Source organism: Formica exsecta, unplaced genomic scaffold, assembly GCF_003651465.1.
Source record: "Formica exsecta isolate Colony F162 unplaced genomic scaffold, ASM365146v1 scaffold18, whole genome shotgun sequence".
NCBI lineage: Eukaryota > Metazoa > Arthropoda > Insecta > Hymenoptera > Formicidae > Formica > Formica exsecta.
Genome location: NW_021849113.1, coordinates 246406 through 269980, shown reverse-complemented (window position 1 = coordinate 269980; position 23575 = coordinate 246406). Strand labels below are relative to the sequence as shown.

Genomic DNA, 23575 nt, shown 5'->3' with positions numbered 1-23575 from the left:
GGCAGATTTCGAAATGGTAATTTCAACATGGAGGATCAACCCCGCTCTGGACGGCCTTCTGGCATTGATAATGACATTGTGCATGCCTTAGTGGAAAGAAACCCAAGGATTACAACTGAGGATATTGCTAAGAGGCTGAACATCGATAATTAAACCGCTTTTCGTCATTTAAAAAAAGCTTGGATACGTTTCCAAGCTTGATACATGGGTGCCGCATCTCCTGACTGAAAGGAATAAGCTAAACCGTATGACTGTGGCTCTTTCTCTTCTCGAGCGTAACAAAAAAGAGCCTTTTTTAGATCGAATGGTAACAGGCGATGAAAAGTGGATTCTCTACAAAAACGTACAGCGAAAGAGGACATGGAAAACAGCAGCTGAAGGAGCAGAACCCGTAGCAAAGGCTGGCTTGCATCCGATGAAGGTGTTGCTGTGTGTTTGGTGGGATCGCAAGGGAATTATTTACTTTGAGCTGCTCCGACGCGGCGAAACAATCACGGCGGACAAGTACTGTGAGCAACTAACTAGACTCGCTGCAGCTATTCGAGAAAAACGTCCGATTTTGGCCAATCGAAAAGGCGTCATCTTCCACCACGACAATGCTAGGCCACACGTCGCTCAACAGACGCTGCGAAAACTGCAGGAGTTGCAAGGGGAAATTCTGCAGCACCCGCAGCAACCGATATTCTCCAGATATTGCGCCTTCAGATTTTTATCTGTTCCGGTCTTTGCAGAATAGTTTAAATGGCAAGAATCTCAATTCCGAGGAAGCTGTCGAAAACCACCTTACAAACTTTTTTCAAGAAAAAACAAGTTCTTTCTTCAAAAATGGAATCGACAAGCTTATAGATCGTTGGAAAACCATTGTAGAAAAGAATGGAGACTATATAATTGATTAATAAAAGTGTTATCTCTAAAATATAATCTATTGAAGTTTATATTTAAATCGGGCACGAACTTATGCAATCATCCAATAGAATCGTTCTCGAGTATTCTGCGGTAGATCGATCCGCTGCTTGGGTAACCCCTTTTCTAGAAGTCGCTCACACTAACTTTATCGCGTGGCTAAGATCGCTCACTGTTCTTCTCGTTGCATTTTTTTTTCTCGTGCTCCCTGCTTTAAAGTACGCTCACACGCGCGGAACTCTCGATAAACCACTCCGTTACACAACCCCAACACAGCCTGTAGTTCGGCCATAGCGAATTTTCTGCCTGCTATTTTCTAGCTTATCATGGCGGTCAACTTCATTTATTAAACGGATCGGCCTACTTTATCGTTTCGCATATTTCTTGATTACTGCACCCCGAGAGGCGATTAATTTTTCTTTATACTGCGCTGCCTCCGTCGTCCTGAAACGAATTACTTTTCACAGGATACGACCAAATGTAACTTATTCGTCTGTATCCATTTGATATGTCTTTAGTAACGCATGTTTGCATGTTTCAATTAATTTGTATGTAAATGTTCAACGAGAGACGATAAGAGATACGGTTCAAACAAAACTCGGAAAAAAATTCCCTTATTGTTATCATCATTTAAAGAATTTTTAAAGCTAACGTTTAAAGACTATACAATTTTAAAAGTTTTTTAAAACTGGACTTCGCAAACTGATTATTGATATTCTTCTATCAAATTAAAAAACTTATTGCAGTCTTCCAATTAATTGGCTTGTAGTTGTAACATTATAACATCGAAACAATAAAACCTTATAAAAACTTAATAACCTGAAAGATTTTTTGAAACCCACTGAAAAAATATATGATGGAATAAATATCTTCGTGAAAACACATAAACCGTCGATCAATTTGAAATATGTATGTTGCTTGATTATATATTTACATTTATATACATTCATATTACATCACATTTATCGATTCATACATTCATATATACATAGATTCATTCATATACACGTTCATTTATATATTATTCTTCGTGTTTTATTCAGAATCAATATATGTATATTTAAAAGAGCGGGAAAGAACGAAAGCAAGAAAAAGAGAGAGAAAGAAAGAGTGGGCGGAAGGGAGGAAGAGAGAAAGAGAGAAAGAGAGACATATATTTATCATAAAATAATTTTAAGCAGGATAATGCTCGATTATCAACTTTTGTCCACGAATTGTCGACTAGTATATATATATATATATATATAAAGAGAGAGAAAGAGAGACATATATTTATCATAAAATAATTTTAAGCAGGATAATGCTCGATTATCAACTTTTGTCCACGAATTGACTAGTGATCGACTAGTAATCGATCGAGAAAGTCTACGAATCAGCGCGTTGTCGTGTCTATACAATTATCAAAGTTTAGAATTCACTAACGGTTCGTTAGCGCCGTGAGCAAACGTAACACGCTCGTAACATTCAAGAGTTAGTTCCTCGAGTTGGTAGAAACATTAGCGTAGACTTTTGCGCGCGTTCCCTTCTAATTGCGTCGTAATTTGTTCACTGCTTCTCCAGCATATAAATGAGACTCCGCAAGGGATGCTCTCTGTTAAAGTGCATTCTCAGCCCGCAGGGTTCTTTATAGACACTATGACTGTGGCTTCATCTACAGAACTGACGCTTCTCTTCATTAGATCGCTATAGTTGCTGCACTGCCGTACAGAATAGTTCGAAATTACCGCTTATATTTTTTGCGAATTCACGTAATAAGCTAATGTATATTTTTGCAGAATTTTAAAACTTTTTTTATCGCGATGATACATGTATGGGTGCATAAAATATATAATTTTTTCTTCGATCAACAACTTGGTTGCTATTTTATTAGCATGGCATTTTTTATGAATTACATGTTCGAGGTACGGACTTATATTATTTTCAAATGCTATAAACTCTTAGAAAAGAGATAATCGATGAAAACGATAAAGCAGCTACCAACATGTTGATAAATTGGCTTTATCAAACAATTTCGTCTCTTATCTTCCCGGTCTGCTCGATCTTATCTCGCTCTATCGCTGAATCAGCCCGGGAATAGACGACAAGTGAACCGTTAACGATTGTTGCAAAAGGTTCACGACGACGCGGGAGATCGCACGCGAGATCGTCCTGTTGCACCAGCGAGGATTTGCAGAGCCTGCAGACGTTAAATCTGATCGGACGCGGCGGTGGCGGAAGCGGGGGCCGACAACGCAGTCCTAATCCCGGATCGGTTGGTCCGGAGCAGGCGGCATCCGCGGTCGACTACAGACGGCTCGTGTTCATCAGCTCGGATTCATCGTCGGGCCGCGAGGAGGACGACGCCGACAGCAGTTGCTCGAGCTCGTCCTACCTGAACGGCCTGCCGCGGAACAGTGGCCACCATCATCATCACGCGCAGTCGCTCGAGGACTGCGACTGGGATTACTTCGAGAGTGGTTCCCTGCCGCTGCCGACGACGCCGAGCATCACCGTCGCCGGCATCACAGCGGACACCAACGTCGCTCAGGACGTTTGGAGTTGCTGTCCGGGACGCGGCTCCGCCGCCTGCCAGGTGAGCGCGATCCTCAAATTGTTGATTAATTAATTCATTTTTTATATATTAATTAATATATAAATATTAATTAATTATTTATATATATGTCATACATGATATGTATATTATGGGTTAAAGTGTTGAATTGATATAAGAACCTGGCAAAAATCGTATGTAATAATATTATGTAAAAAAGTTAAAATAATAAATACATATATATTATTGCGCACGCGAATCTACATGAATATTTGAATTTTTAATGAATTTTCTTAGCCGAGAAAGAAAAAAATATGTAATCGAAAAATTTCAATCAAATTTATGTTTATAAAATACAAATTTAGAAATATAAAAATTGAGATTGTAATTTTTCGCGCGCGCACGCGACTGTATTTTTTTTTCTTTTACTTATAAAATATAAAATATAAATTTAAAAATGAAAATTAAGATCGTAATTTTTCAACAGTATTTTTTATCTTTTTCGGCTAAGAAAATTCATTGAAAATTCAAATATCCATTGTATGTAGATTTGTTATGTGCAACAATATATATATTTCTTACTTCAATTCTTTTAGAGGCATAATTATTGGGTGATTTATAATTTCTATTAGTGTTTTACATATAGCCTCTCCTATTTTTAATCAATTTGACTGATTAAATTTGATGATTTGATTTTTTTTTAATATTATCGATTTTTTTTAATGCAAAGAATACTTTGAAATAAATTTTTGCTATATTTATTCGCGAAATTATTTTATAAATAAATCGAAGAGAAGAATATCATATACAATACAACGCGATGAAAAGAATTTTCATGGATATGAACACAACTCATGTGACCGCGACTGAATGCCTCGACTGGCTGCGCGTCCGTTTGACAAATACATTGCTACAGCTAAATTAATCATTCACGTTCTACTAGCGAAGAGAGTCATACACGGCAGCTATGCGGAATTCACGGTCACACTTTGTCAATAAAGTGTACTCGCAGTCTTTCTCGTATATCGAACGACGCCTCATGGCCTCATGCTGATTATTGCCGATCAATAAATGCTTCGCTAGCGAATTGTCATCGTCGGCTTTCAAATTGTTAACCCATTTCTATCGACAGCTTTTATAAGTAGAACAGATTTAATGGAAAACAAATAATTTTAATTTTAGATTAATATATTTTTATATTGCACGTGTATTAATGCTATTAAAATGTTATATAAACGTTCTTATGAACAATGTTAAACGGTAGAAATTAAACACAGCATATTTTTTTAAATTAACGATATACATATCTTCATTATCAACACAATTATGCTGTCATGTTTTATTTGTATCTTTTTTAAATTTTGCTTTATGTTTAATTTAATTAAATGTAGAAATACATTTATCATTTATTTAATAAAATAAAAACAAAATATGTGAGAAATATATGCAAAATAATATAAAAAATGGGAAATTAGGAAAGAGATCAATTTCGAATCAAATTGAATATTGAGATAAAAAATTCGTTTATTATAAATAAATTTTATTTAAATTAAAATTAAAATATTTAAATTTAAGTATAATTACCTATATTTAAATCTAATAAAAAAAAATAAACATAAGTTCTCTGCACATACATGTTATAAAGATTAGAAAGACAAGAAATTCGGAAACTGATAGAAAGATAAAAAGCTTTTTAAAATAATATGTCGCGAGCTATCATCCTGTCGTTCTATCCAGGCTTGCGGCGGTTCCCGAAGCGCGAACGTACTCCCGGTGCCGGTGCCAATACCGGTCCCGGTCCCGTATCCGGTGCCGGTACCGGCTGCCCTGTGGACCGGCGACTTCGCGGCAGCCGCGTCATCCATGATAAGCCGCGGCGACGGCCACGCCGAGTCGGGAACTCTGAGGTTACGAGGCGATCCGGCGGCGCCCTGGTTCGCCTGGCATCCCCGTTTCAACCAGCCTTTACATGGCGCGCGCCTGGACCCTCGACTTGCCGGCACCTTCGATCCGACCACCTATACCTTCCATCCGCCGGAACAGATGATGACCCCGAGACTATATGGGCCGATAACCGAGACGACGACGATACCATCGGCAAATCTCGAATCTTCTCAGGACGTGAGAGATGACACGAAAATCATGTCGAAAGCCGAAGAGATCAGAAGGGAGGAGAACTCGTCGGCGAAGGGCATCGACAAATCTGGTTCTTCCGTCGTGAAGAATAGATTGGAAGAGACGAAGAACTTTGAAACGGAACGCGAGAAGAGTGACGAAGAGATAGAAGAGGTAGAAGGAAACGAGGAGGCTGCTTGTGAGGATTCCTTATCATCTTCCTTCGAGAGAAGCGCGCAGGAGATGTATCAACATTCGCGAGAGAACTCGGGCAGCTCGTCCGGTAGATCATCGGCGGACAGTAGCGATCTGGAGGAGGATTCTAGTTCGCACAGATTCTCCAGGGTGTTCGTGGTGAACGACGATTCGCTCACCAGCGACAACGATATCGAAGACAACGCGGAGGATGATTCGGATTCCGCGGCGGAAGGCGGTGTAACCTTGAAACGCGTCACCGCGATTCCTGAAGAGGAGCCGGTTGTATTGCAACACATGAAGCTGCTAAATGAGGACGTTTTTATGGAAAATAAATCGGAAGTAAGTGAGAATGAATCGAAAGAATCCAAAAGGCATTCCAAAGCTTACATCGTCGGCGACGCTCGCTGTGAAGACGAAAAGAAATCACTGGATGAACCTGTCGCTAATTTGGCCAATAAACGAAAAAATCGTAACAGGAAGGATGGAATCGATAACGCTGATAACCAACTTCCTCTTCTACTACAGCGTCGATCAATCCCTGAAGAGATATATCTGGCGGATGATAACGAATGTTCTGATAATCGAATCGAATTGAAGTCCATCAGAATGCTCGATCCCGATAGTATCGATCCACCTGTAGACATCTTAAAGACAGACGAGAGATCTATTTCGAAAATATACGGTGAAGAGAAAACCGTCGATACGTTGAGAGAAATTTCGCAGGACGATCTGATCGAACCAAAGTCACCTGCGAGCGACGTCTGGGATCCAACTATCGTTCCGGACTCTCTCGAAATTTCAGTCGTCGAAGACGTAAGCGCCAACCAGCAAGAAAAATCTCGAGTTTACGATGGTGAACAGATTGCGAGATCGATAGTAACGAACGATTGCGAGAGACAAGAAGATAAGAAGCTACTTTTATCGGAGGCGAATTGTTCGAACCGTAATGTCATTATCGACGCGTCAAGTGACAGCTGCACCAGCAACGAGAGCAACACTACAGGGAGCGAAATTAGCAGCGACGAGCTTCACGAGTACGAGGTGACCCCGGCCGAATCATTATTCGATTACAGCAACGAAGTCGCCGCGATTAACGGCAAAGTACTATATCAAATTGATAGGAAGAGTACGGAAGATATTACAAAAGATATCAAAGAGAATGGTTTGCGTCTTCATGATAATCGCGATGGCAAAAGAAGTCCGACGATGACGAAGAGTGACGCGAAACAAAGTCAGTCCGAGAGATCGATCGGTGAGCGAGCTTTGAGTAATTCGTCGATGATCGACGTAAAGGATGATGGCGATGAGGACAACGAAGACGACGACGACGAAGGCTATCGGTCTGTTACGTGTCGTCGCGGTGGCCAAGATGGCGGGGCGAAAGACAACGACCCGACGGCACCGACGGGCGAGGAACAGGTAGGAGTCAATGTGAGCGACGCAATAACCACCAGCAGGATTCAGGAGATGTCGAGGAACGCGGAGGAGCAAGGTGGCGCGGGCGGCAAGATGAACACTGCGCATGACGGCCCGGTGAGAGGTGAGATTGTCGTTCAGGTGGGAGGAAATAGTGATGGTAACAGTGATAGTGGTGGTGGTGGTGATGGTAGCGGCGGCGGTGAGAGCGCCGAGGAGGGGGACGCGACACGGTTTCGCTCAGTCGAGCGACGCCCGTGCACTCGGCAAGAGAATGGATTCCCAGCTGACAGTCAAGTATCGTTCAAGGATCTTGCGAGAGACCCAGCTCAGCATAATAACAGTAGTAACATTTATAACAGTAACAACAGCAGCAGCAGTAATAAATATAGAAGCCTCGTGATGATCACTCAAGAAGCCTCATACCAGCCGGTGAGTGTCGTCACATCGGACACTACAACGCTGCTGCAACCGGATGAGATCCATTCGGTTGGAAGCCAAGGGGGTCTGGCCAGTTACTTTCAACTAGCGCTAGAAGCGGCGAGCGAACCGCAATTTCATCGCAAGAACGCTCCGCGCAAGCCGTTAATGGTGAAGAAACTACCGGCAGTCGCGATTACTGCGACAGGTCATCAATCGGCTGAGCCCGAAGCGGATAGTGGTTTGAGTGTCGGTAGTGCCAGTGAAAGCGACGATGTGTCCGCGTCGAAGAACGTGCCAAAGTCACACAATTGTCGACAGGAGAGCGTCGATGACGTGTCCAAGGATCGTTCGGTGTCGGATTGTCGCGAGAGTACGCGGACACGCGTTTCGTCACAGTCTAGCGACGAAAATTCGAGCGCTGGCGGGGTTATCATACTTGAAGAAGGTCTGGCCGACGATGATTCCTGGGTGGAAGAAGTGTCCCACGACGAAGACGAAACGGGCGCGACTACTGCTACGGAAGAGAGTTCCGAGGATGAAGCTAATAACTTTGGCGATCGCGAAGAGGAGCTCAGAGGCTATCGCAGGCAAGCGATTGATTTTACCTTGCACACCATCGTCGAGGAATCGTGCGAGGAGAGTGAAACAGAGCCCAGTCTGACAGCAGGAAGCCCCTCAAAGAAACCGAGACCACCTTCCGCTTCAGAGCTGGAGAAATACTTCTTCTTCGGATTGGGAGGCGAAGGGAACAACTCCAGCATGGGCTCGCGCGAGGTCGACAGCTTGTCGGAGACCTCGTCGATTTACTCCGAAGGGCTGGAATCGCTCGGACAAGATGAAACTAACGGTATTAATCAGAATCAAGATAGATCGAATACCAGCGATGGTTTTTTGAACTCTTCTAGACTGGAGAAATATTATTTATCCGAATTCCTTGGTTTTGATCAGGATAGAAGAGATTCTGACGGTTCAGTAGGTAGTGATTCCGAAGGTAGACCTAGTCCGGAAGCGCAGAGAAGGAAGAAATTGGTGCGTGCGAGAGGTACAGGCAGATCTCACAGTTCTTCTTTAGATAACCTGTTAGCACTCACGCAGAGTTCGCAGAACTTGAGCTCGCAAAATTCTCTCCAGGATCTGAGTCTCAATCAAGACGCGCAAGAGACTCAGTCTGAAGGTTCCTCGACGGAGACTGATGGCACTGATGACGGTCAGACCGCCGTTTTTGGCACAGACGGTCAGTTTGACACAGTGAAGCGCAAAAAGAAGAAGCCGCGAAATCTGGGAACTCAAAGTCCGCGCGTTCCGGACGATCGAAACAAGACGCCGGAACCCAGCAGAGAAATGACGCTGATGAATGAGATCGTAATGGAAAACGACAACGAGGCGATGAACTCCGACGACTCGGACAGAGCAAAGACTCCACAGCCGGAGTCCATTTTATCTTCGTCTTCCTCGCCGTCTACTCTCACCAATAGCAGTAACACGTTGAACGCGGCTTCGTCTTCGCAAATAGATTCTTCGAGAAATTCAGTTGCAATGAATTCGAGCGACGGTCAGCGATCAAAACAGCAATCGCGGGACTCGGGTTTTGTCGGCAGCTGCGATGATCTTCTTCAGCATCAAAAACTGCCAGATGAGAGTCAAACAAGTGGTATGGAAATTGATCAGAAAATCGGCAAAGATCGCATGCTCAACAAGATCTCGGAACATTCTCAGAACGCGAATCGGAGCTCCGCTGAAGAAGGTGCGGACGGTACGGAAAAGAACAACTTGACGAAACACCCGGTGAATCATGCAAGTCTGCCGCATCTAGCGAATGCTTCACTGTCGCGCAAAGACAGTTTTAACAACTGGTCCAGTGATGAAGAGACGAATCTCATGATGTCGAAAATGCGGCAGTTCTTCAAGACGATGGTGGCCAATTCGAGCGGGCAAATTCCGGGACAGAGCGTCACCAACGCGAATTCCAGCGGTGTCTCGCCGGCACCGAGTCCGCGACTTCCGGGTTATGCCTCGAAGGCGCGTCTTTACGCTCAGAATCGCACCAAACCGCCGCAGTTGGTGTACTTCGAGAACGAACTGACGCGACTGATGAAGACGGTTCCGGGAATACGCGACGAGCAGGTGCGAGAGATTGTCGAGTATCTCAGCTCGGAGGACACGTGGTCGGATTCTTACGACAGCTCGGATTACACTAGTTCCGATCTCGAGGGCGCCGCCAGCGGACGTAGATCGGCCTTGCAAGAGCAGATCTCGCAGAGCTGCCAACAGATCATCAGCAAATTCGACACCACGTCTGGCGGCGGCGGCGGCGGCAGCGGCAGCGGCGGTAGCAATGGTGACGCGACGCTATCAGACAAGGAGAAAGAGCAGATGAAAGGATCGGGACCACGATTGAGTTCCACGATACAAACCGCACCCTGCTTGGGCAGAGATACCGCATTCGTCTACCAAAAGCTGGTGCAGAGTTTCACGAAGATGGCCGGCGACGGCGTGAGCTCGGACGCCAATTCCACGCCGCACAGCAGCCCGCCTCTAATCGCCAAAGTGATGCATCACATCGGCAGCCGATTGGTAGCGCTAATGCACGAGGTTTCGGAAGGTGGTCCAGCTGCGCATCATCACTCCACCACCTGGCGACGGTACTCTCAGCATCATCGGACTCCATCCTCGACGTCCACTACCGAGGATGACGATTCAACATCCGATTCTACCAACGCGCCCTCGTCGATGCATCTGCAGCTGCCAAGGTCGAAGTCACACGACCCGCTGTTGTTGATCAACAGCCACCCGGCAGCCTCTACCGGCCAGGAAGGGGAGGAACGGGAGGCCAGCGATTACGAGAGATTTTCCTGGCGCGGTAGTTTCGAGTCCGCGCTGATGGCCGCCGACTCGAGGACGAAACTGAGCCTGTTGGCATGTTCCGGTGACGTCAGTGGTGGTGGTGGTGGTGGTGGCAGTGCTAGTGCAAGTGCCCTGGCCGCGAAACGGCGCAGCGCCGGTGATCTCTTATTCAATCCGAAGAGTTTCTCCAGGGAGCAGCTGGACAGGGTGAGGAGTTGCGGTTCGATCGGCGGCGGAAGCGGGGGTGGGACTGGCGGAAACGTCGGCGGCTCCGTCGAGGAGAGGATCTGGAGTAACCGGAGGAGATCCTCTGTTCCCGATGCTAACACCAGGGGAGAGTCAGGTGAGCTCGCGCGTGACTATCTCTCTCTATGCGTGCAAGTGAGTGAATGAATGCGATGTGTACATGCGCGCGCGCATATGATCTCCCGCGGATCGTGTTACATCGCGGAAACGACGGTAATTGGCGTTAGAGCTCGATTTTGCTTCACCGCAATTCCGTGGCTTGTCCGAACATTCCTTTTCCGCAATTACGCTACAGCGCGGACTGAACATGGTTGGCCGCCACGGTCAGATCACTCCCGATAATGGGGGTTATATTTTATTTTGGAATAAGAGAACATGAACGCGCGCAAACTAATTTAACTTAATTATACTTACATATATTTGGTAAATTAAGTCGGAATTATTTTACGCTGCACGCGATTCTGTTTTAGTTTGCTCTATAATAAATAAAAATAAGTGTAAGTAGTAAAATTATATGAGGAAAAGCAACATTGAAGTAAAATAACGAAAGTATTAATTATATATTTTTCAAATATTTTACGAGTTATTTACTGATATGTTAGATTATTAAATTGTGTTTTTTTGTTGAGTATTGTAGAATACGAATCGGTAAGAAAAACATTTCAATGCAAAACTCATTATGAACGCGAGATTAATTAAATTATTCAAATCTGCGATAATTTTTGATATGTATACAGGGTGTCCCGAAATTAAATATCAAAACATTAGGAGCGTGTAAGGTATCGATGAACTAAGAAAAAAAATCCTTTAGATATTTGCACGTTTTTGCTTTGTTTTGTTTTAAAGAAAATCGCAAAAAAAGAAACAAAAAAATTTTCATCAAAAAGCTTAAAACATCATTAAAATTATTAGATTTATCGAAAAGTAGTATGAGATAAAAGTTATAGAATATGGAATTAAGAAAAGAGAGTGAATTAAAATCCGCTTGAAATAAAATTAAAGGATTATAAATAAATATACGACAACGTGAGATTATTGTATTCTATTTACTTTAGCTTATGTTTACATTCCTACTGTCATTAAGGAAGTGATAACATGAATAAATAAATGTAAGTAAATAAGTAAACTGAAAGGAAAAAAGCTCTTATTTTTCTCTTATTTATTACTTATTTAAATAATAAATATTTAAGAGTAAACAGAATACAATGATCTCGCGTTGTCGTGTATTTATTTACAATCCTTTAATTTTATTCTCAACACAATCCAAGTACGAGCCATTTCTCTTCCAGAAGTGACACGTGGCACAAGATAACATTGCGCTCATTATATTATGTATATTCCTATTATATTATACATCCCAAATACATCGATATCGTCAATACCATCCGGTTAAAAAAAAAAATCGATTGTTAATCGTCACAGGTGCATCAGCCGGCGATGAGGACACCGAGGACGAATTGGAATACGGCGGAGAATCGCGAGCGACGACCCTTCCACGTGGCATGCAATCCGCCATCAGCGCGGCCACCAATTCCCTGCCGCGACTACCGGCCGGATCGGGTCCGCCGACAGGTCTGACGATGACGACGACGACGATGTCATCGTCGACATCGTCGTCCTCGTCGCCGATGCACAAAGCGCACAGCGTCTACCACTTCTTGCCACAGCACAGCGGCGTGAAATCCGCCCGGTATCGGCCACCTGGCTTCGCCAGGAACAGCAACGTTGGGCCCGGGGCGATCGGCAGCGGGCCCAAACGCGCCGTCAGCGCGCCGGGTCTTCAAGTTTCGGGCTCGCAATCGGCCGCCAACAAACGGGACAACTCGCGGTCGAGGAGGCAGCAGACGATGTCGCTTACGTCGGGTAAGTCTTCCTCTTTTTTAAATATCTAGGATCTGTTTTTATAGCTGAACTGGCTGAAATGCAGCCAGTTCAGCTATAAAGAACAGACGCCTAGTTACGTGAGGAGAATTTCAAATATCTTTTATTGAATCTATATTTTAGACTATATTGTATATTGTATTAATTTCTTTTACTATTGCCTTTTTCCTCGCGAAATCTCTCTTGATAGAATTAAATAAAAACGAAGAATTAAATAAAAAACGAAGATGAATAAATGAGAAGATAGCAATATTTTAAATAGGGATGCCTGTTTTTATATGACACACATTGGAATTTTTATTTTATTTATTATTTATACATCTCAGAATTTTAAGCAATTTCTCTGTATTTTAAATTTGAAGTTCCCATGAACTTTCTCGCATAAAACTTATGGAAGAAGTCGATGGAGAATTTAAAGGTAAATCACACAATGAGAGAGAGAAAGTGTGCGACTTTTGATACAGTCTTGATATAGCCATCAAGTATACTGCAGCAGTCTCATTATATGATAGAATCGTAAAATGATACGAGTGATTATAATTGGCATTTAATTTGGTTTGATGAGATCAAAATCAATTCATAAATTCATGCTTATTCTTGAAGAATTTTGTGAAGCAAATTAAACACACGATTAAAAAAATACATTTATTTTCTTTATCATACAATATTGTATACATATATATATATACATCTAAGTTAAAATCAATTACGAAAAATATATCTAATACACATATATGTATTTATACATACATACATATATATAATATGCATGAAAAAAATTTGTAGATGAATTTAATAACTGGCTAAACTGTCAAGTTAATTGAATTAATTACAATTAACAAATCAGAGTCAGCTACTACTTTTACATCTACATTTTTCGTTTTATTTTTTTTATATATGACATTTTATAACTATAATAAAGAAAATAGAAAGAAATATCTTATATCTGAACATATCTTAAATCTGAGAGATGCATCTTGAGAGATTGGAGAAAGCGCAAATGAATGAAAGGAAATTTTGTCGGTGGTATATGTGATTCCCCCGTGTGATAAATTAGGCAGCTGCGCGGTATCGTCACGCACACGTGGCGCGCGCCATGCAAATGATTAGGTGTAAATATGAAATTATGGTGAGCGTCGTCATAATGAAGAATGAGGGCGGGAGAAACCGTTTTTTAAGCATTCTTCGTAAGTAACGGCGAGGAAAGTTCGCGGCGAAATTCAAAACGCGCGCATATCGCTAACTCTTTCTACGAGATCTCGATCATTATTGTAACATTCTATCTCTGCATCATTTTTTTTTTTTTTCGATGTTAATCTAGAAAATGATTCTGATTTAAATTTGACAAGTAATTTATTAAACTAACGTTCTCTGTAATATGCTTTAAATACTCTCCGTTAAGTGTATATCTAGTAATTACCACGTTATGCCCAATTAGGCCTTTCTGATTGCTTAAAAGGAATCGCCTATCACTTCAAGACTCTGAATGATCCGATTGTGAGATACCCTTTATACGTACGTGTACATTTTACACACAGTGAACGTGTATGAGGTGTGATTTTATTTTTGTAAAGAGAGCAACGCGAATAGAGTGGCAAATTCCTTTGTCTTTATCAAGAGTTGAAAACATTGCGAAAAGCGGAACAGTTGTTGCGAAAACGTGCTATTCATCGCGTGAAATTTGGTGTAATAACAGATCTGAGTTAACTTTAATGACTTCGTTACATTTGCCTTTTCTCCTTTCTTTTGTGACGAATTAAAATTCAATTACTATTACGTCAAAAATACCTATTGTATCATCTCGCGCTGAAAAGTTCCACTTTCCGAATTTATCGAGAAGTATTTTTCTAGTTAATACCTGATTATAAAACACGATCGTGACATGCAACCTTTGCAAGAGAGTGCTTTTTACCCTTCCGTCAATAATGGGTTATATATATCTTAGAAAAAAAATAATATATATAAGAATATATAGGAAGCAATTTTTATAATACGTTAGAAAAAAAATTGTATTGGAAGTATGAGTTATAAGATCGATGAATGGTTTATATAAAAATTTTTATAAAAGAGAGTTTTAATCTTAAATACAGATAAATATGTAGAGAAGCAGAAAATATATATAAGTTTAAAAATATTTTAAGATATTTATATCAATATAATCTCTCTCTGCCTCCTCTCTCTCTCTCTCTCTCTCTCTCTCTCTCTCTCTCTCTTTTAGAAATTAAATTCTACAAATTATAAAATAAAACAAGCAAGCACTTTTAGAAAGAGGAATACGATTATTAAAAAAGAATACAAAATAATAAATTTATATTATAATAAAAAATACACTGAATTTTATATACATATGAATACAATTTATTAATATAAAATTTTATTAAATAAAATTATTGTGTTAAATTTAAACCATATTAATATAGTAATAATAAACCAATAGTAGATCATATTAATTTATATGCAAATTTGAACTTTATTGATATCTCTCTATTTATTTATTCATAATTTATTTATTAAATTTCGAGGTTGAAGGGATGGAAGGGGCCTAACCTGAAAAAATATCAATAAATGAATTTCCTGGATTAGCGTCCTTCCGCTTCTTCGAGATACAGGAACACCCTTGTCGGGTTTTTTTTCTCGTAAGAAAAAAAACTCTCTCGCTGCTTGTTTCTGCAGCGTGCACATTTTTTATGCGCGACAAGTAGAACGCGCGCATTGATAATACCTACCGCGCGCTCGCGTTCAGGTGCTCGCTCGAGTGTGACAAGTGCAACTGCTTTATTATGAGGTTTCCTTTCTTTTCTCCGACATCCCTGGCGAGCCCCGGGTACGCGTATATACAGGGTGTCTTAGAATTAGACCGACAAATTTCAGGTAGTTATAAAAGACACCAAAACAAGCCAATTTTGTCAATAAACCTGTGTCCGCAAATAAGCCGTTTTGGCATTAGAGAATCAAAGATTAAACAGGGCAAAGATCTTTGAAAAATATTATTTTTTCAAAATTTTATTAATGTGGTTAAATAGAAATGTTATTACCATGAAACTTTTGCATAAAACTTTTTTTGATATCTTGAATAATTTTCGAGATATATCGAGAAAAGCAAAAAGCCGCTCTACATATGAGGGGTGATTTAATCCCTTAGAATCATTTTTGGGATACAACTGGAAATTTCTAAATTCATCTATTTATCCCTACTATATGTGTGTAAAGTTTCATAAAAATCAGAATTTTCGGATTCGCGAGGTTCCCTTATTAGTCTTTGACTCTCTAGTGCCAAAACGAATGATTTGCGTACATTTTATTGGCAAAATTGGCTTGTTTTGGTATCATTTACAACTATCTGAAATTTGTCGTTCTAATTCTGGGACACCCTGTATGTATTGTACATACAATCGATAATGCCACGCAGCGCCGACCACTCCTCGCACTCTCCGTACGCACTCCACGTGCGCGTGTAACGTTGAACCTTTCTCGCATCACCAACGTAAGAGTGCAACATTCGCGTTGCACGCAACAGCATTGTAAATCGACGCATTCGCTCGCGATGCATTCCACTTTTTTCCTCAGGTTTCCATTTTTTCTTTTTATTTTTAAAAGATTTACATATATCGATTATTATTTATATCTTTCAATCGAATGAAGCATGGTTTATATACTTTCATGTATACCTCCCCCTCTGTAATTTGCCGGCTTATCGATCGACAAAATAGGTCATATCACATCACTCAAAAAAGTGGTATTGCAACTACAGCAAAAATTTTCTGGGTGCGCAAAATTAACTGAGGTACATAAATGATTAGCAAATACTGTGATATCGCATATGTTTCGCATTTAATCAATCTAAGTGACAGAGACAGAATTTATATCTGAACTGTTTGTGAAATTTAGAAAGAATGTTTTTCTGTGGCGCCTATCCATGTTAAGGCCAATCATACTTGTTATAAAGTTTGGCTGTGGTACACAAAAAAAAATTAGCGGCAAGAAACAAATGAATATATAATCCTCACATGTAACATATTTGTATAACGCGCCCAATCTATCTAGCTCTTTTAAACAATTTCTCTCAATTTTTCGATGCTGCAGTTATAATTGGCAGTTATATTTCTTACAAAGATCGTTCTAGCTGTAGTATCGAAACTCATATTTATCCAATGCAGTGATTAACATTTGGCAATGGGACCTAAATTTTCTAGAAGATATTATTAGAATATTGCTGCTATAAATTCTATATGTAACAGACAATATTCTAACAGATACAAAAAATAGCGATAAAGTTTTGTTGTGACACCTAGAAATCTACCTATATCAGCAAGACATTTTTTTGAGTGCAATGTTTGCCGAGCATTGACCTAATCCACTTGCGAGAATGTAAATATCTTTCGATAATAATCTAGCCTGTGTATTTCTTTTCCTATGATAACAAGTTGTCGCAGTTGGAAAGACATCGGTTAGAGAGAAGTTACAAATTTAGACAACTGCTCCAAAATGTATGTGTTTGTTAATATAAATGAGTCCACAATATAAAATAAAAAAAATATATATATATATATATATATATATTCATAAAAAAAAAGTTAGCGGGTCGAATAAAATCTTTTAAATTAAAATTTTTTCTGTGTCTCGTATTTCTTGGTGCTCGCTCGAAAATTTTAAGATAGAACTATGAAACCCTGATGTTTGACGCTGAAAGAACCAATACAGATAATTATTGTCTCACACAGACGGAGCCGTTCGACGATCCGGTCGCGTACAAGGGCGAGGTGATCGTCGGCCTGAAATTCGTCCCCCCGGATCCGGTGCAGCAAGAACGCGATCAAGAGAACGGCGCGGAACGTGGCGGAATTTCCAAGGCGAAAAAAAACTGGAGCCGCGGTGCGCTCCACGTGCTCGTCAAGGAGGCCAGAAACCTGCAAACGCGCGGCAAGAATTCGGGCACCTGCGATCCTTTTTGCAAAAGGTATTCTCCCTTCCTCTCTTTTCTCCCTACTTTGAATATTATCAGTATATATATTTTTATTAAGACATATAGTATATGTAATTGAAAAATACTATTTATACATTTTGGGCGATTTTTTAATTTTCCTATTTTTATTTTATTTGATTTTTTTTTCTCTATTTAATTTAAATATTATTATATTATGCTTTTTTTACAAAAGTAAAAAATAAAATTCTTATTCATAAAATTATTTATAATTCATTTAACTTTTTATAGAGAGCAACTTGTTATTGTTATTTTTTGCGCATCACTCTTTTGGATCATAAATTCGCAATATTTTTAATAATTTTTTAGAATTTTTAGTTCTTTTAGAAAATTCTCTTACAATTTCTATATAAATAATTTCTTTCAGCTATTTGCTCCCCGACAAAGGCCGATCCGGTAAGCAGAAGACCGGCGTCGTTCGTAGATCTGTCGGTTCGCCGGTTTGGGGTCACACGTTTATTTACAAGGATGTCAGTTTGCAAGAATTGGCAGAACGCGGATTAGAATTAACAGTCTGGGACCACGATCGAATCGCCAGCAACGAATTCCTCGGCGGGGTTCGATTTAATCTCGGTACCGGTATGTATAAAAGAGCCACATAAATAATCCAAAGAAATTATACATATCTAGAGATTATAATTATCTTTTTTCAATTAAATTGAATTGATCTCGACAGGTATAGCAGATAATATCTTTCCTACACACATATACAAAAAAAAGAATCTCAGCCACACGATTTAATTATAAAATGTCATATTTGTTTGCGTTCGATCTTTTATACTCCAAAGATTTGCTAAAGATCTTTTCTTGCATTTTTCTTTTGACAATATAATCTTCATTTCAGGGAAGCATTATGGAAAGCCGGTGGATTGGATGGACGCGACCGGCCGCGAATTATCCCTGTGGCAGAACATGCTCGAGAGGCCGAATTTCTGGGTCGAGGGCGCGGTGACGTTGAGGCCGAATTTGCACAATCACGGGAAGAGCAACGGCTCTTAAAAGCAGCAAACGCGACGCAATGAAACACGATAAGGATTCGCTCCTTAATTCTCATTTCCGAGATAGGAGCCGAGGTTCGGAAGTGCCGATTTAGTCCAAGTCGATTGTATGTACATAGCTCTAAAAGCGTCGCGCTTACGTCGAGCGTATTCTAAATAATCGTGAATAATAATGAAAAATCAGTGCCTTCGGGAGCAACGTAAACTCGTCTGATATTTCTTGAACGAGCCTATGGAGGAAAATTTCCTGCGAACTTCCGGTCCACTGCGAAGATCATCAATTTAGTATATCATTGCCGCAGTTCCGGCAATTATTATATAATATAATAATTGTGAACTAATTTCTTTTGGGTTTTCTGCCTTTTCTTATATGTTGCGCTATTAACTTCTATATAAACCTATATATTTTTGAATTTCTATGAAAGTTTCACATAAAATTTCTGTTATATATCATTTCTAATGAGATCGCACATTGCACAAAATAGTTGCTTTCCTGGTTTCTTTTTAAAGAAAATTAGAAAATACAGTTAATTTCATAAATCATTTTCCTTTGTTTAGCGATAAAAATGATAAAATAATTGGCTATACATTAGACTTTTTTGCTCGCTTGTGTATTTTCCGTTATATCTTTTTTTACGCAAAGCCGGAATTCGTAACAACTACATAACATAATTGACGTGCCAAACATGAAAAGTTGTGGCGAATTCGTGCTGCGATTAATTTCTTTAATATTTATATATTTTTCAGGTTGAAGAGTTTTACATTATTAGATACAACTTGCTTAGTTTCAATGTTATTGAGTCTTTAAAAAAAATATTGTTTATTTTATTTTCATAACCATCATACTTTTCTTTCTTCGCATATTTTCAAATTATGAAAATTACAGCGAGACATATTTTTCTTTTCTATTTTGAAGCTGCTTTACGTTATATATTTTTCCTTATTATTTTCGATTGCAATTATTACAAAGCATACTAATACAAACTGTGCAAGTAATTTAATTAATAAAAATTCGTGCAATATTATAAATCATCGACGATATTCTTGAGAAAATATTCTTAGGTTCTTAAGAATCCCGAAACGGGGATTAGGAGCGAAAGTGCGTCCGTACAAACAGTTGATAGAATAATTACTATCAGCATCTACGGACATATAAGTGTAAGTTCTTCGCTATCCGCGAATAAACAAATTAGAAATGGCGAATAAGTTTTCGCTAAGTTCCAAACGTTGAATCGCCAAGTATTTTCAAATTTTGCGAAATTCTATCTCACAAAAAAGGTATCTGAAAAATAATTTGATAGTGCACAAAAATAATTCACTAAAATTTTTAGTCTCTACATATGCGCGTTGTAAGTCAATATAGCTACGGAAATAAAAAAAAACTGTAATATATTATGTTATATATACAAATACATATTGCGAATATATATGAAAAATTGTAAAAAGCAAATGAACGGAAGAACCGAATTACGTTTTTATATTTTGAGATCATCAATTTTAGAATTTGATGAAAACACACCGTATAAAAGATTATATATATATGATATATGATACATTGGATTCTTGATGCGCACGGTTTTAGAAGAACTATTTTTCTCTAGATTGTTAAAATAATAATTAATGTATAATCGAAATAAACAGACCACGATTATACGCATTATTATTGGATATCTAAATAAGGAATAGCGGGTTAATTAAGAGCTGGGCGCGGTAAATAGTGCGCGAATTATTTTTATATATGTTTCTTTATTATGAAGGCTTATTTTTTTGCTTTCACAAATAATCAATTGTTCTTCCAATTCTTTTCGTTTAATGCATTCCTCTGACAAAGATTTGGAGTTGCAGAAACTCGTATTAATTTCTGTTGTAAATTTTTAACTTTGTCACTTAGGACTCTTCTCTTTTGCAAAACAGTATATATATATATATAAGAAACCTATATAAAAATAATTCGCGCACTATTTACCGCGCCCGGCTCTCAATTAACCCGCTATTTCTTAATCAGATATCCAATAATATATAATCGCGATATATCATATATGTATATCGTTTTGCAAAAAAGAAGAGACCTAAGTGATAAAATTAAAAATTTACAACAGAAATTAATGCGAGTTTCTGCAACTCTATTCTTCAAATTTTTGTCAGAGGGACGCATTAAACGAAAAGAATTGGAAGAAATTATTTGTGAAAGCAAAAAATAAGCCTTCATAATAAACAAGAAACATAACATAATAAAAATAATTCGCGCACTATTTACCGCGCTCAGCTCTTAATTAGCCCGCTATTTATTACTCAGATATTTAATATCGGAGTCTTTCATTTTATATATACATTATTGGTTTTCTAATTTATATATATACAAACGTTACTCACTTTAATATTTTCCACAAAAAAGAAGCAAGTAACAGAAATCCGCTTTCTTTTACATTTGCGCTCCCTTAATCTACACATTTGAAGCTAAAACAATTTACGTTTTTTATATAACATCCGTGAATAATTTTTATGTTTAACTTTTATATAACTCATATTTGTTAATATTTATGTTTTTTTTGAATGTAATTATAATGTATGCGTATAACGTTACGGTTTTTCGGAGTTGCGATATCGGAAGTATAACATGAAAAGGAAGTGAAAGAGAGAGTTAAAAACATGAAAAGAGAGAGTATTTTTATATTAATTCTTTTATATTCGATTTGAAGAATAATTAATATTATACAAGATAATTTTTTTCTTCTATCGATATCAATCGCTATCGCTCCAAACTCAACGCGTATTATTTATTTTAATAGCATTAGATTAATCTTTATTCGCCGATGAAATTCAGCTTTTGCTGTTTGCGAATAGAACCTCACATGAAATTAAGGTCCTTGCCACTCCCGTTTCCAGCTGCGCCTGCCGCAGATCGATAACGGAGGTAACCATCTTCTAATTTGTGGTTCGGGGGATGAAATCTCAGAGTTACACGAAAACCAAAATCATCGTACAATTATTCAATTATGCAAGTTTAAAATATTATAAGTAAAAGATTTATTATTATTTTTTTTAAATATATATTTTACTTTTTAAACTCTTGAATTATCCAAAATTAAATAATTTGATGTCAAGATATTTTTTTATCTTAATTTTTTCCAAAAAGAAATTCTTGAAATTCCCGAAAGACATTTCTGTATTTACGTCGATACGGCAACGCAATAATACCGTAAATGCCTTTTTATAGTACATTCGTCGCATTACACGCACTGCACGTTTGCAACTTCCGACTCGCGGAAAACTCCATATTCGTTCGCACTCACTCATCCTTTTTTGCTCGTTAGAGATCGGCCGGCGACAGGTTTACGTTCGACATCGTAGGCTCTATACGAGTTTATATTATGTTCACCGGCGGCCATCGGTTACGTTATTGCTCTTAAAACCAGATCGATTTTTCCAGCGTATAAAGACTAATGTGTTTCTCAATCATCGCTTTGCGCCGTCAGCAATGCAGGATATTCGAGTTATTTTGTTTTCTTTGAAAGGTTTTTAATAGCCAATAACTACATACATATATATATAAGAAAGAGAGAGAGTCTAAGAAGGGTACATAATATTTAAACAATAAAAAGAAATAATTTTATAAATCTTTAATAAAATAATTTTTTAAATATTTTTAAAATACTTTAGAAAAATATTATTTTTATTTCTTAAATATATATTTTATTAAATATCTAGTCAACACACATATAATAAAAAGTTTCCGGTCTTTCATGTTTTTCGAGAGAACTTTATTTCTACTCTATTGAAAAGCATGAAAGAAATTCTTGAAAAAAGAAACAGGGACATTAATTCTTTCTTTCTCTCCCTTTTTCTCAGAAAATGAACGAATTATGAAAAGGATGTTGGCATTAAGAACGTAAGAATGTCGTTGAACCGATCATTGGCGCGAGTTTTGGAATGCGTGTCAAGCTTTTTGCACAATTGCTGAAACGGTTCTTTGCTGACAACCATGAAGCACGATGTTACGCTTCTGCTCGCAACACATCTTTCAGATTCCTACAGTTACGATCCGCGCATCGAGCGATTAACGAAACTCGTACAGATAAAAAATCGTATGAAATAAAATGCAATAATGCGATTAATTTTTGTGAAATAATTCTTTTCCGTGAAAGTTTACTAAAAGTTTTCTTCACACATATTAAATGACTTTAACATTCGTTTAGCTTTTATTTTAACATTTATTCTTATGAAAAAAGTTAATAAAATAAAAAAAGAGTATTTGAAAAAATAATTACAGCTCCTTTTAAAAAATCTAAACATTTTTAGGAATATGTGATTTTGGATAAAATTCACGATACATTATACTGTTTGTTATGTAAAAACAAATTGAAAAAATTGAAAAAAATATTGGAAAAATGACACGCTTCTTTCATGCTACACTATTGAAAAATTTTGTATAAAATCAACATATTTTTTATAATAAAATTAACTTGGAAAAATGTTATTGACGATCTGCAGTCACTCTCACTCTTATTATAGAATAAAATCAACATTTTTTCCTGTAAATTTTAACGGATAAATCCTGTCACTAATAATGCGGAACATATCTATTGGGTAAAATTAAAAACATAAAATCAACATTTTTTCCTGTAAATTTTAACGGATAAATCCTGTCACTAATAATGCGGAACATATCTATTGTGTAAAATTAAAAACATGTGCACATTGTGCTATTTTTATACTTTTTTCAGTTGTTTTAATAATTTAAAATTTGACAGCAATTTGAGTTTAATTAATACAACAGCAATATGTTAACACATGAACGTGTTAAACATTTAACACGAAAATTTTAATCGGCATATTTTTTAACAAAACACAAATTTTCCAACAGTGTACAAGCGTCTATCATGGCGATATCCAGGCTTCGATAGAGTAATTCGATAGTTGAAAGTGCGAGAGCTACTGCGCGTGCGGAAACATACCGATCTGCGTGCATTCCCTTACACGAGGTTCCAGATATATATATATAATGTTCATTATGTAACCAACCAGTATTTCAAACACGAT

The 23575-nt window shown here is 38.3% G+C and overlaps 2 protein-coding genes across 4 annotated transcripts in view; both read left to right on the top strand.

The window, feature by feature from the left end:
- Positions 1-22868, top strand: part of LOC115233610 — a 49039-nt gene extending 26171 nt beyond the window's left edge. For all 3 annotated transcript variants that reach the window (XM_029804123.1, XM_029804124.1, XM_029804125.1), the window contains exons 10-13: positions 3015-3475; positions 5171-10772; positions 12098-12538; positions 22385-22868. In XM_029804123.1, coding sequence (XP_029659983.1) covers positions 3015-3475; positions 5171-10772; positions 12098-12538; positions 22385-22428 — 6548 coding nt within the window. In that variant the 3' untranslated portion in view covers positions 22429-22868. The remainder of the gene's footprint in view (positions 1-3014; positions 3476-5170; positions 10773-12097; positions 12539-22384) is intronic.
- LOC115233612 (synaptotagmin-like protein 4) lies at positions 17196-20888 on the top strand. The gene is made up of 3 exons (XM_029804127.1): positions 17196-17513; positions 17905-18116; positions 18382-20888. Exons 1-3 carry the CDS (start codon positions 17230-17232, stop codon positions 18534-18536), a joined length of 651 nt encoding a protein of 216 aa, XP_029659987.1. The 5' UTR covers positions 17196-17229; the 3' UTR covers positions 18537-20888.
- Positions 22869-23575: the final 707 nt, after the last annotated feature.

Excerpts from the sequence above, each read along its gene's own strand:
- LOC115233612 (XM_029804127.1), top strand. The coding sequence starts at position 17,230 with ATGTTTGACGCTGAAAGAACCAATACAGATAATTATTGTCTCACACAG. Across the intron at positions 17,514-17,904 it reads TGCGATCCTTTTTGCAAAAG|CTATTTGCTCCCCGACAAAG; the intron begins GTATTCTCCCTT and ends AATTTCTTTCAG. Across the intron at positions 18,117-18,381 it reads TCGATTTAATCTCGGTACCG|GGAAGCATTATGGAAAGCCG; the intron begins GTATGTATAAAA and ends TCTTCATTTCAG.